This window comes from Xiphophorus maculatus, chromosome 9 (genome assembly GCF_002775205.1).
Source record: "Xiphophorus maculatus strain JP 163 A chromosome 9, X_maculatus-5.0-male, whole genome shotgun sequence".
In the NCBI taxonomy this organism is placed as follows: Eukaryota; Metazoa; Chordata; class Actinopteri; order Cyprinodontiformes; family Poeciliidae; genus Xiphophorus; species Xiphophorus maculatus.
Genome location: NC_036451.1, coordinates 4,613,356 through 4,628,007, shown reverse-complemented (window position 1 = coordinate 4,628,007; position 14,652 = coordinate 4,613,356). Strand labels below are relative to the sequence as shown.

Genomic DNA, 14,652 nt, shown 5'->3' with positions numbered 1-14,652 from the left:
CTAATCTCAGTAGGCTGTAACATGGCTGAGTCACAGCAGCATGAAAAAAATAAACACCATGGAGCAGCGGGAGTTATATAAAATCAGAAAAGTCCCTGATTGCAGGTGGATTTTATTCAAACAGATTTTTAGAACCTATTGCTTGAAGAATGCATAAAGGATCAGACCAGATTTCTAAATAATGTAATTGTTACCTGTGGTGTTTAAAAACATCCTATATGGTCATTAGTTATTATACAAAGATAATACCAAAATGGAAAAGCTATGTGTTAGAAACTAATTACACCAAATGCAAAACCACCTTTAGGCTAGAAAAATAAAATGTTGTTTTATTTTATCCATCTTACATCGCTGTGAAGAAATTTTGGTTCATTGGTCTTAACTGCATTGAGGTTCACAGACTTGTTTCGGCCCATTAAAGCATCCAAACATTTCAACCAGTCATGGCTATGTCCCTTGATTTAGCTTTCATTCATTTTTTTCGGTACCTTTGGGTAATGGCAAATCTGTTTGTATGATAATTAGGCAATTTATAGTCATTACCTATTGTCTATAAAATTACCTTCTATTTAATGGTAAACCCCTGTAAGCTTTTCAGTTTCTCTGCTTTTAATTTTGACATTTTCCACAGCTTTTTATTTAAGATCTCCATTTTCTATTTACATGCTTGATTGTACGCTTATTTTTGTGCTTTTATTTGAAATTCTTTCTTCTTTTGTTTGTTTCGCTGTTTTGTCCCTTTGTTTGCTCTTTGGCTTATCAGAAGATGATGCTTATGTAGACAAACTGCCCACCTTTGAGAGGCACTTTGATTCATTTGCAGGTAAAGTTAAACTCCAACGGAGCACTTGGGGGGGGAATATGGAATGCTATAGGAGTCGATATAAAATCAATAACTTATCCATTGATAAATAATAATGTATTACCACTACAATAAATATGAACTAATAGCCAGGCAACAGGCAATGCAGCTTTTTGGATTCATTCAGCAAATTGCGCACTGACATTTGAAGGGTGGAGAAAAAATGTCTACATTGGACCCCATCAAATATGTGTCTTTATCATTCCAGCTGATTGCTGTATCATCCATTTATGTATCCATGTATATCCATTCATTAATATTTATAATGTACATGCACATGGTCAACATATGTAAACTTCCTTTTGGCACTGTGAGTATTAAGTGCTTTTTTAAAGGCGTTGGTTTCATATTGACTGCGTGGCATTTTATAAAGTGTGGGTTTGGAGTGCTCTTCTGTGAGTTTTTCTGTTTGATGGTTTCTGCTGAGATTGATCTTGGTTGAGGACCTTAAAGGCCATTCTAGAGTGTTATGTCGCCATTTTGATGAATGCAAGTGAAAAGTTAAGGTATTTTAACAATAAAAGCAGGCCATTTTTCCAACTCTCTCAGCTTATAACATTACATTAAGCGTTTTGGATCAAATATATGTATCAAATTGTAAAAAGGCCATGTTTTTGCCATTGTTGAAATACCTTGGGGTTTTTTTTCATCCACATCAGTTTTCTTCATTCTAATGTGAAGAGATACCATAAATTCATGGTATGCCTTTTGCTTTTCAGTCATTGTTTTGCTCTCATACCACATATTTAAAGACATTTTAGTATTTATCTCACTAATGTAGCATTTTTTTTTCTCATCCTGTTTATTTCTCAGGTCAACAATGCAGCTAATAATGAAACCTGGTTAAATCACACAAGTTAAAAGAAATATTTGTTTCTCCATTCATCTGTTTGCCTGAGACTTTTCTCTCTGTCTTATGACTGTGCAGTGACTGTCTTGCCCTGTCACCATGGTAGCCTCCTATCTCTCATATTTCAAGAGATTCCTTTCTTGTGCAGCAAAGTCTCTCCCAGATTCCTTTTGTCTCGGTATTCAACACCAGAAATGTTTCTGAGTGTCGTGTGTGTGCTGGGTTTCTGTGTGAGCTTGTCTGAAGGGCCCCTCATATGAGGGTTCTTGAGATCATCAAACACACACACATTCACAACACACATTCTCACGCACTGTGTTAGAGTCTGGTTTGAAGTCTGGCATGAGAATCAGGTCGAATTAGACAAGCAGCTGTTTTGTATTCATGTCTGTCTCTCTACAACTGGAGTACAAGCCTCAAGTTTACAAAATCTCACTGAGGTGCCTTGATCTGTGACTTCCACCTTTCACACCTGCCACTCATTCACTCTCCAGGAACAGAGACCTTTGAACCCTTTCAAACATATCGAAGGACATATTGTGTTTTCCACATAATGGATTATGCTTATTTTGTTCCACCACCCTACATTCTTAGTCGGCTCACTCATTCATTAGCAGCGATTTGCCACAACAAACGGATGATGAACAAAAACCAAGGTTTTGCCCTGCTGTTGAGCATAAGGACTGGATTAAGAAATGTTTTATTTTTATTTTTAAATATTATTTTTCATGGTGTTGTTATACTAATGCAAAGAGCCTTTCCAGTTATACAAAATCTTTATCTTGCCCAAAAATATTTGTTTGTTTTTAATATGTGTTGCTAATTAAGCTCCAGAATACCAAATACACTGTTTTGAACCAGAACAAAGCACTATTATCCATTTTTTCCTAATTTATTGCTCATTTTTCTAATATTTCTACTTTACTTCCGTTTGGCCACTTCAAACGGTCAAACTATCCAGACTTTCACTTGAAAATGACGTCATTATAAGCAAAACTGTGAGTAAAGCTGTAATGTGGTTTGGATTTTTTAATTTCCATATCATGTTTTCGCTTCCCACATTGTTTCTAAAATAATTATTAAGATAATGTGTTGCTCTTGGCAAGTAGTGGACCAAAAAAAAAAGTTTAAATGGGACACATGTCATTATTGGGGTTTCCCTCTGCGAAGGGACATGTTCAAGTTTAGCCACACCTTTAGGGCTTTTTAAACAGACCTTCGTTCTCAAAGCAATTTCCAGAGCCTGAAATGTGGATTTCTGTTCTCCACCTTTTCTTCTTGTGGTTTGGTCTCATGACTGCCATCTGCAGCTTGTGTTAGTTCATTGCATCCATGTTTCATAATGTGAAGATGGTAGTCTAATGATAATGTAAACATTGAATGGCATCAGAAAGGTGTATACACTGATCAGGTTCAACATCATGACCATGGACAGGTGAAAGTGAGTAACACAGATTGCCTCTTCATGTTAGTTGGTGGGAAATACCAGACAGCATGTGGACATTTTGGTCCTCCAAAGTGACGTGTTAGAAGTAGGAAAAATGGGATCATGTAAAGCTTTAGCTGAGTGTGAAAAGGTCCAAATTGTGACTACTGAATGACTGAGTCAGAGCATCTTCAAGATTTAGCTCTTGTGTAGTCTTCCCAGTAGTGATTGATTTAAATTGGAGTTCAAGGAGGGAATTGCAACATGTTCTTGGGCAGCTGAGACTTATTGATGCCAGTGTGTGGTGAAGGCTGATCCACAAGGTCCAACCCGAAGTTGAGTTGCTGTAGCTTAAACTGCTGGAGAAGTTGTTATTTATTCTGACATAAAGAAGTCAGAATATAAAGCATTTTATAGTTTGCTATGAATGAAACTAGCCAAGATGCCCATGCTGTCTCCAGTCCACCACCCACACCACTAACAATGGATATGTGAGTACCAGAACTGGACAAAGCAATGGATGAATGTGTTCTGCAACAAGGCAGTGGGCTTTACTAGAGAAAGAAGCCAGCTGTTGAGGGCTGGCTTCACCAGCTGGAAAATTTACCAATCCTTTGGTCAATTTTCTGGTGGAACGTGACATTTGCCATCTACCTTAGTATTGCTTACATGAAAACTGCATTCCCCTGTAGCTGTGGTTTGCTTCAGCAAGGTCAGAAATGGTTTAAGATTAGACCTTCAAATTCCCCTGATCTCAATTCAGTTAAGTATTTGATGGTCTGGACAAACAAAGCAGATCCCTTCAGATCCCATATCTTAACTTAAAGTCTTGAAGGATCTACTGCTAAGATCCTTAGAAGTCTTCAGAATTGATGTTTCAACAGATCAAAGTTGTTTTGTCAGCAAAAAGGAACACATTAGTGATCATAATGTAATCTGCGTAAATTTCTTTTTTTTTTTTTTTTTTTAAAGGTTTTATTGGCTCTAGTGGCCTTTATTTGATAGTTACTTGACAGGAAAGTGGGTAATGAGAGAAGGGGGAAGACATGCGGCAAAGGTCGCCAGGCCGGGAATCGAACCTGCGACAGCCGCAACGAGGACTAAGGCCTCCTTATGTGGGTTGTGCTTAACCCCTGCGCTACCACAGCACATCCCAATCTGCGTAAATTTCAAACACTATAAATACCACAGATAAAAATTTGTCCGCTTGCTTCATGTTTTCAGTTTTGATCATAGTGTTGATCAGTTGAGACTCCACAGTCCCTTTTACTATTTAGCTCAACTCAACATTGAAATCCATCCTGACCAACGTTCAGCAGCACAAGCCTGGCTGTCCCTATGTCTACCCGCATTGTCTCATTCACCCAATTTTTGGCCAATATGCGTCTCTCCCATCTCGTCACATGTTGTGTCCTGGTAGTGTCTCAGCGCTCCGTCTCTCCTCTCACCCGGCCCTCACCCTCCACGTTTCACTTCACCGTGACGTGTGATAGACCTTCCATGTGAGACTCATGCTTCTGTCCTTCTCTCCCCCCTTCTCACCCACTTCCCACCATCCCTCTACCTCCTCCCTTTCACTGCCCCCCCTCCACCCAACACAGAGAATGACCAGCCATCCCTTGTTTGGTTTGACAGAGGGAAGTTTTATTTAACCTTTGAAGGTAAGTTTCCTTGGTAACAGGGAAGCGTGCACACACATAAACACTCTTCTGAGTCTCATTCGTGCAAGCTTGGCCCTACCCTCTGCGCTTCCCTTTTCCTTAAGCTCCTCCCTCTAAAGATCCTCCATTTTCTAACCCTCACCATGCTAAATATGTGGCTGAGCATTCCTTCTCTGTACTAAAATGTATTTTTTGACATATTTTTTTCTCTCTTTTGACATTGTTCGGTCTCATTTCATCTCCACTTTCCTTCTTGAAGATTCATCTTTCTTTGTGCACTTTGCTAATTTATTTATAATTACTTTTCCTCTTGGTGGTCTTCTAGTTTATTTGGTTACATATAGTTTTCTATGACCTTGTCAAAAATGCTGCAACTATAAAGTACATCTGGAATAAGCATGCAAATACTTGTCTTTTTCTCAGTCTGCCTTGTTATCATCTTCTGCAACTAGCAATGCTTATTCGGGGAAAAAAGCAAACATCGCTGTATTACAAATTGTGCCAATAAATGAAATTGTACTTTGTAAAGGGGATATTTCTCAGTCAAAAAGCAGAGAGAAATGTGTCATCTTTGTGTGTAATTTGCTGTTCAGCCATACTAACACTGGTATTTCTATTCATTATGAATGTGTGATGTTTCATTTGATCTCATTTCAATGTCATCTATAAATGTTTTGTCTTCATTTCATCCTTGCACTTTTGGATTGGAAGAGTGTAAAGTCCTGGCCTGGAACTTTTTAGTTGCATATCTGCTCTCAATTTAAAAATGATTAAATCATCAATGATTATTTACTATAAGGTTTTAAATTCATGTGGTCATTTGTTCACCATGTTTCATGCTAGATTTAATTCTGTTTTTGTGTTGCTTTGTCCTGATTTTAGGCTGCTCCCGAGGACCGAGCCCTCTCACTATGGGGGCCCAGGACACACTTCCTGTGGCCGCGGCATTCACAGAGACTGTCAACTCCTTTTTTAAAGGAGCAGACCCCAGCAAGTACGTCTTTAATTTGACAACATCAAAAGATGTTGTTTAGTCAGTTCATGGAGTTGATGTAAAGGATAATAGTTCATATTATTTACTAAAAGTGGCATGTCTCTGGTTTGGCTTCAATATGCCATCTACAGCTATTGAAATATCCCTAGATTTTTGTAAAAGGAAACTATTAGCTTGAAGAAAGTTTTTAGCAAACTATGCATTGCTATAAAGCGTGCGTAAAGTTGCGTTTGGAATAGCTTTGGTTTGTATTTATTTGCCTCATGTGTAGGCAAATAGATTTATTTTAGGCTTGGTCATGATTGTGTTTGCACTGCTTTACTGTGGGCTAAACAATATGTTTTATTATTTTCTTAATTTAGCTTGCTACTCATGATGTTGTTGCTTTGAATTTTATGCAGTCAGAAACAGTACTGGAAGCAGTGAAAATTCAGATGTATTATTAAAAGAATATCAAAGAGGGGCCAGAACATAAGAATGTTACAAATTATTTGGGTGATGTTTATCTGTGACTTATATCTCTTGCTATAACCCCTTATAGTCCATACATACATAGTCTTGTGCATCTGTAAATAAATATTTATATCTCGTAGAGCACTTCTGGATAGATGCAAACTACATCTCGTTGCTTGTACTTGTGACAGTGCAATGACAATAAAGTTGAATTCTATTCTATTCTATTCTATTCTTTCTTCCAGGTGTGTTGTGAAGGTCATAGGTGAGATGGTTTTATCGTTTCCGGCAGGAATCACACGGCACTTTGCCAATAACCCGTCCCCTGCCGTGCTAACCTTCAGCATAACCAACTACAGTCGACTGGAGCATGTCCTGCCTAACCCCCAGCTGCTCTGCTGGTAATACCATCACCGTAAACTCACCACCTTATTCAGACACCTTTTCACCTCAGACAGTATCTCTGTGAAGCAAGGAGCCTTTAAGGCTGAGGCCCTTATCATCTAACTTTATTATTTTAGCTTAAATGTTTAACATGACTGCAATAAATGAACTAAACCTCACTAAATTCATATTAAACCTTTAGACACACCCTGCATTACACGTTTTGTTAACATTACCAGCAACACTTGTCGATTTAGTGAAATAAAAGCTTATATTGGATGTTAGAAATAGCAAATGTTGCACTTGCTGATGTTCAGTTGTCTATTGGATTGTCATTAACTAACCATTTGTTAACCACTGAGGTCAAGATGTACTGAAGTTTTAAAAAGTTACAATTTTAAAATCTTTAAAATTTTTATCTTTTTGTTCCTATAGTTTAAAGGTATTTTAAGTAAATGCCAGAGAAATGTCAAAGTAGCTGGCATTTTCTCCAGTCAGAGAGAAATGTAGCACTGCCCCCTGTGCTACATGAAGGCTATAACAAGTTCCCCTCACTTATAAAAAAATAAATGTTTTAGTTACCTTTATAACTAAACTATTGTAGTTATTAATGTGGTGTTAATTTTGCTTTGAAATTTTTAATGAATGATGAAGCAATAACATGAATCAATTTGACTTTAAATTGAAATCATTTATTTGGTTCATGAAAATGAATTCCTTGGTAAATGAATGGAAATTCATTTACCAATGAATTTACCAAATTCATTGGTAAATGAAATGGTAAATGAATTCATTTACTCCTACTTCATTGCCTCCTATTGGCTTGGAGGCAGTCCAAGCCAATAGGTGAGGCACCTATTGTGAGGCAGTCCAAGTTAGTTAAAAAAAAAACAATTCTAGGCCAATTTTTGATGAAAGTAATAGGCTTCTGGGTACTTTTTTATATCTGCCGTCAAACACTGCCTTGCTTTTTTTCCTTTTTGTGTTTGAAAATCAAAATTGTTCTGTGTGTTGTCTGTGATGTGATTACTTTCTTTTACTCCACCAACCAGCGACACCACCACGCAATCTAAGGCTGATTCAAAGGACTTCTGGGTGAATATGCCAAACCTGATATCTCATCTAAAGAAGGTGGCTGAGCAGAAGCCGCAGGCAACGTACTATAATGTCGACATGCTCAAGTATCAGGTCAGCTTGGCCAGAGACCAAACATTTGGTCCTTTTGAGAGAAATACATTTTCATAAGAAATGTATTTCTCTCAATACTTAACACATGTCTGCGTTTAGGTATCAACGAATGGCCTCCAGTCAGCTCCTCTGAACCTGGCTGTGAGCTGGAGATGTGAACCCACCAGCACTGACCTGAGGATAGACTACAAATATAACGGGGAGGCCATGTCTACGCCGATGGCTCTTAACAACGTCCAGTTTCTCGTCCCAATCGATGGAGGTGTTTCAAAGTTACAAGCTGTCCTACCTCCTGCTGTATGGTATGTGCCAAATCATAAACTAGTTGATTATTACACACTGTCTAGCTTACAACCTAAAGATGTTAGCTTGTTGAAACAATGTGGTTATGTTCTTTTAGGAAGTTCAAGTGCACATGAAATAAAACACATTAATATTTTTAAATAATAATGGAAAGAAAAAAAACATCAAACTTTCTTTACATTATTTAAGATTTTATTCAAATACCAGTTTGCTGAAAAAAGGCTTCTATTTACTTTAGGTGTTAAATCTTAGCATTAATTCTGAAGCTTTCTATAGGCTTCAAATAAATGTCCTTTCTATGTTTCCATCTCTATCTATACAGGAATGGAGAGCAGCAAAGAATCCTATGGAAGATCCCTGATATCTCTAAGAAATCTGAAAACGGAGGTATAGTTAACAGCTTTGAGATGAATTTCTACCCATATTCAGATTCTGTTTCAGAAGTAAAATATACATTTATCTGAAATAATTATATCAATGTATCACTCTTGTATCTTTCAATATTTATTTTCTCGGCCCAGGTGTGGGGTCCCTATTGGCACGCTTCCAGCTAACAGAGGGTCCCAGTAAACCGGCTCCACTGGCAGTCCAGTTCACCAGTGAGGGCAGCAACCTGTCAGGATGTGACATTGAACTGGCTGGACCAGGATATCGCTTCTCTCTAGTTAAAAAGAGGTTTGCTGCAGGTAAGTTTCTCTGCATTCAAAAGTTTATCCACACAGAAACTTTTTTTTTTAATTTATAGGCTTTGCTTCCATAGTTACATTTTATTTATTTTTTATCAGTTCTATCTAGCTACTTTTAGGTAACCAAGTAAATGGACACTGATATCTTTTTTTATTATTATCTAGGCTTGATCACATCAAACTTCTGACTACAAAACTATCAGAATATATTAATATGATAAACAGAAACAACACAAAAACAAAACAGTTTTGTTCATTCAAAAAAGTTAGAATTTGAGAGCTAATGAAAACAAAATCTACAGTTTAAAAATAAAATGAAATTAATCGAGAATCTGAAACCAATTCTGATAGTGACTTGGTATTGATGTTATTAATATTTTGGACCGATGCACCCACCTCTAGTCTTAAGCTTATATGTTTTTGTTTTTTTTTATCATGTTTTATCATGTTAAAACACCTGTTTTAATATGTGTTTGAATGCAAGACATTTTGTCTTACATTTTTCAATATAACTTGTGCACTGGGGTGTTTTTTGGATACAAACATTCTTCATGCGACTTTAATACCTCTGTCACACTATTGTGTATCTGACTTTTGTTTTATCAGCATAGGAAAACCTAGTGTCATTGGATAGCAATCATCATTGCTCCATTATAACCAATAACCAATTTACCTCTGTAGCATACACAGTATAACCAATTTACCACTGTAGCATACACAGTCTGGCTGCCATGGATCTTTCCACACACACACTGTGTACTGCACATGTGCAGTCGTGCTACAGAATCAACACAGCTGTGACTCAAATATTGCATTAATGACCCAATAACAGCAGTAGTTATTTGTATCTTTCAGGAAAATACCTGGCTGACAATTGACCCCCACTAAGAGCAGCACTGTTAAACTGAACGACTGTCATGGACCAAGCTTAGCAACGCGACCAGAGGACAGACCCAAACCAGACACTCCTGTAACTCTTTCTGAACCCACACGACAGGTCTGCAGCCTACTCAGCAGTATTGTATAACTTGCATATAGCATTGTGGAACTGTTTCACGTCATGTAATTATAGTATTTGTACTCATCTCATACAAAACGTGTGTTGCTGCAGTTAGACACATGGGTTCTTTCCTTCTCTAAAGTCTGTGCCTCTGTCTTCATCCTCCTCTGGTCAGTGTTTGGTGGTGTTATTTAAAGTTTCACTGCAGCTGCCTGACAGAAGACTTGGACAGAGCATTTTTCTTTGGTCTGTGAAGAACTTTTTCGCAGTAACACATCTCACTCCACACAGTTGGATCAGCACATACAGCAGTACGAAATGAGTTATGCTAAATCACAAACCTCAGAGCAAACATACTTTAGTTAATGATTGTTGTCAGTGCATTGAAACAATCTAATAAAAACAAATTCATGTAGCTACATAAACATAGTTTTTCAAGGATTACATACTGGTACTACAGGGTCTTATGACTTTCAATTGCATCCTGTTTGATGCAACAATCAGATAATTCTATCTCTTAATTGCACATTTATACTGAGAAGTGTTAGGCAGCTGCATTGATGAGTCAGTTCACTGGTTGAAAATAAAAAAAATCTAAATAAAAAATAAACAGGGTTTTCCTGTCAGAACAAAAGAATTGTACAGTGTCATTTTAACATGTATCTCAAAGGGCGTTTTTTGGTGTTTTCCTTGTATTGTCAGATAGCCTTTCTGTTGTTCCCAGAACAGCAGTGTTAGACACCAGAGTTACATGACAGCGTTCTATTTTTATTTATTGATGATGATTTGTTGTATAAAACATGTGATTCTGTATATGAATAGAATCTGAATGGTATCACAAACTTGGAACCCTTAAATGTATAAATATTTGAATTCTCTTGCATTTTTGTTATTTGTGTAGTTGGGTAACCTTGTGTACAGTATAAGGTATAATTTTTTGAATTTATTTCAGATATAATTTTTTAACTCAAGTGCAACAGAAGATTTGAGCTATATATGGGTGGGGGTCGTGGGGCAATTTAAAGAAAATGATGAATATCTTCCTGGATGCCGTGTTATGCTTTGTGAAAGCAGTGTTATCGTAGAGTTAGAAGTCCACACTTCAATAAAGTTATATGTGTACGTTTTATTTTGAAAGTTCATGCTTACCAGCCAGCCCTTCTATACCTACTTTAGAGGTTATTCACCCATTCATCGTTTTTATACAATCATTTCTATTGCACATATGTAAGAATCTTTTGCAGTTGGCAATAGCCATTTATTCACATTGTAAATCGAATCAGCTCAACTTTTCTGCAACTTGCTTAGAAATCAGGTAGGAGGGGCTGTTTAGCATTACAAGCAGTAAATGAGGGCACAACAAAAGTCGTGTTTCCAACGTCCAGAGTAGTTTTTCTGAGCCATTTATTTTAACCCACTTCTATTTTAACTTGATCTGCCAGAGTAAAAATTTAAACCAAAACAGGTGTTTTGTGTTTTAATTTGTTTATGTGGAAATGTTTTGCGTTTGTTTTGAGGCACAATAAAAGCAATTATACCACCATAAGAATGTTTATTTTTAACTAATTAGATGTTTTTAAAGATTGCATGTGTGCAATGTTATTTTAAGACACATGGCATTGATTTAATTTATCATATGTCTGATAATGTGTCATGTTTCCTCAGAGTTTCGGGAAATTGTAATACTGTGTCCAAGTAAAACACTGAGAAAATATCAGGCATGTTGGTTATAACAGCAGAGTACTTCTGTTTATTGCTCATCTACCATAAATATAATTAAAGGCTTTTGCAGCTGTAGAGTACATTTGAAACTCTTTAGTTACACCTTCAAATGGAGATTGAAATGACTTTATATAAGACGAAGAGAAGTTGCTGTAAAATAAGAATCAGTTATAGTTTGCATTCCTGAAAAATAAGTACTTAATGAGAACATTTTTGTAGAGAATCTACACTTGTGAGTTGCAGACTAACGACTGAGTCAAGTGACTTTTTTCTACATAAACTGCACTGCAGGCAAAACACACAGCAAACAACCCAGGGTAGACTGGGAGTTCACAGTCATTAGTTTTTAAGGGGATAATGGTTCAGGAAAACATAATTATGTTGATAAAACACATACAAACTTAACATTACTGTCTTCTGTCCAAGATGTTGGAGTCAGTTTCCACCTGCAGGTTGATGGATTTGCCACATAGCAGTTGAATGTCATGTGTGAGCACCATAGGACAGGCCGTATTAAAGCTAGTTGGTTGCAGCAACTGAACTTTCAAAGAGTAAAACTTACATATACACACTGAAATGTTTGACATTTTAGAATTATCATTACCTTTTATATCTGCCTGGGGACTGTTCACTTAGCATAAAGACTGTTTATATATAATTATTAAATATTTCCTAGCCAGTACCTATAAGACTCAAACATTTTCTTTTCTTAGCTGAAGATATCAATCTATCGTAATGAAAAAGTGTAACCTGCACCTTAATAAAGCTTCAGAGGTTTCTTTATGTGGATTAGTATTATGCAGCTTGTTTTTAATCAAACCAAGATCATTTTTATCCATCTCCTTCAAATGGCCCTGCTTCAGCAAATCTGTTGCAAGTTTTGGCGCTGTTACAACTGGCTCAAGCTTTTACTGATTCAAAATTTTAATTATGTGAATCCCCTTCACTTACCAAATAGCTGTAGAAAATCACAAGATTCCCTTTAATTTTACATGTCTTACTAATTGATTAATAAGATAGATTACTCAGATTAAACAATATTACATATTTTTTCTAATAACAGTCAAAAACTGTTAGAAAGCATTTATTAGCATCAGCACTGGTTACTCTTATCTCCCTACAGCCTCATGAAACCTGAGACTTGTACACTTTTGAATATAGCTACATTTGCTGTTTCCCCCTGATTGCAGTCTTTATGCTAAGATAAGCTAACAAGAAGTTTGTGGTAAATTCTAGGTTTAAATAGCAGCCCCTGAAGCTGGAGTTCCCAGTTTAGAAAGTCAAACCTCCTTGAGCTATCCAGTATGTAAATCCAATATGGCTGCCATGCATATACAAGAACTACAAATTTGCAATTGTAGATTTTTGCTTTCAAATTGAATACACTCAACATCCAACTTCCAAGGCAAATGGATGGCAGTATTAACAAATCCAAAATGTCAAGCAGTTTCTTACAAATATAACATGTACAACAATAAAAAAAAAACAAATATTTTCTCAGCTGCAAATAAGTTTACTGGGACCAGCTTGTTTCTTGTACCCTCCAAGTAAAAGAGAAACTTTAATCCAGTAAATAAAAGTACTACTAGACACTACTAGCCTTTGGTTTTTACCAGTTATACTTTTCACCTGATACCAGTTGTCTCAATGGTATCAAATTCCCAGAATAAACCTTATGCAGCACACCCAGTTGATCATGCCAGCGCTTGAATTCATGGCTTTAATTTTCATATATGTAATGGTCTCTGTGAGATGACTTGATTTGAATGAGGGTGTGAAGCAAGGTTAAGTAGACCAAAATTCTATTTTTGTTCTGTTTTTGTATTTTGTGTGGGGGCGTGTGTGTGTGTACCCCGGACAGTCAGTCCTGTGTTGAGGATAATAAGATGAATATTTTTAAAATGCAGAAAAATATATTATTGTTTAATGTGAGAACAACAACACTGTGCTGATTATGTTCAACTTCCTGAATGCTCTGAAACATGAAGAACAAAGTCTGTGTATGAAGTGGGACTGAAAACTGTATGTGGTGTACTGTTTGTCTGCATTCTGCTAAATGTAACCAATCACAGACTCGTGACTAACTCTAGAGGGGAAAACAAATCTGTAAATCTAATAATTTTGACTTATGAAGTACTTTTGACTGAATATAGTTTGCATTGTAAATATATTTAGAGAATAAAGAGCTGGGCTGCACAATTAAATTCAAACGTTTTGGGTTTTTGCAGATGTTTTATGTTTTTGTGTGCAGACCCAATATAAGGGAGCATAGAAGATGAATTTTGAAGTAAGATGACTGATTGGTGCCATTTAGCTTCCAGTGAAACCTTCATCTGATAATAATAGAATTTATGTTGAATAGATACCATGTCCAACAGGACTCTGTTATCTTTTGTATGCATTGTGAGATTTTCAGTGCAACAGTCACTACAGCATTATCTGCCAATGCCCGCAATATGCAACGCTAATCATGTAAGCATTTTAAATTGTCATTACTCAATAGCTTAAGCTTTTTATTAGTTTGAAAGACACAACCAAAGTCTTTAATTGGTTTAAATTAAAATTGAAAAATAAAATTGAAATATGTGAGCAGTTTTCTGCTCTTCGTCCCAGTGATGAATTTTTCTGCCTGTAGTTATTGCATGCAGAGCATGCAGTAAAAAGTGAGGCATCTATGGTGATAGGTAGTACTGAAATGACATGTTGTGCTGAGTGTCACTTACCTTGGGTTATGTTGAAAAGAGAGCAGGGAGTGGCTTTTTTGTTTGTGAGAAGCCAGGATGCTTCTTTTTGGTTCTTTGCAGTTAACCTCAAACTCATGTGCAAGCTGTTTGTACAGAACATAACAGCGCTAAGATAAACTGAAAAAATTAGTTTGCTTCTTTCCAAAACCAATAAAAAGTATAACTGGATGCTTGTTTTTGTGTCACTTTGTGTCTTTGTTGAATTATCTCTTTCTCCCTGAAGATTGTGCAGAAAAACAGGTATTTCAGTTTAAATCTAATTTCACTAAAAGTAATGTTCATACTATTTAGGAAATTTCAGATTTTATCCAGTTGATTTAACTCTAAAAGTAAAAAATTTTGTCACTGGTTGCTTTTGTAATTTGTCTTTTTGCATTAC

The 14,652-nt window shown here is 36.4% G+C and overlaps 1 protein-coding gene across 6 annotated transcripts in view; it reads left to right on the top strand.

Moving 5' to 3' along the window:
- Positions 1-14,446, top strand: part of sgip1 (SH3 domain GRB2 like endophilin interacting protein 1) — a 57,844-nt gene extending 43,398 nt beyond the window's left edge. For 3 of the 6 annotated variants that reach the window (XM_023339502.1, XM_023339499.1, XM_014470573.2), the window contains 9 exons: positions 764-823; positions 4,740-4,799; positions 5,682-5,793; positions 6,492-6,647; positions 7,683-7,818; positions 7,918-8,120; positions 8,444-8,508; positions 8,643-8,807; positions 9,663-14,446. In XM_023339502.1, coding sequence (XP_023195270.1) covers positions 764-823; positions 4,740-4,799; positions 5,682-5,793; positions 6,492-6,647; positions 7,683-7,818; positions 7,918-8,120; positions 8,444-8,508; positions 8,643-8,807; positions 9,663-9,685 — 980 coding nt within the window. In that variant the 3' untranslated portion in view covers positions 9,686-14,446. The remainder of the gene's footprint in view (positions 1-763; positions 824-4,739; positions 4,800-5,681; positions 5,794-6,491; positions 6,648-7,682; positions 7,819-7,917; positions 8,121-8,443; positions 8,509-8,642; positions 8,808-9,662) is intronic. The other 3 variants (XM_023339501.1, XM_023339500.1, XM_023339503.1) reach the window with 3 other exon arrangements.
- Positions 14,447-14,652: the final 206 nt, after the last annotated feature.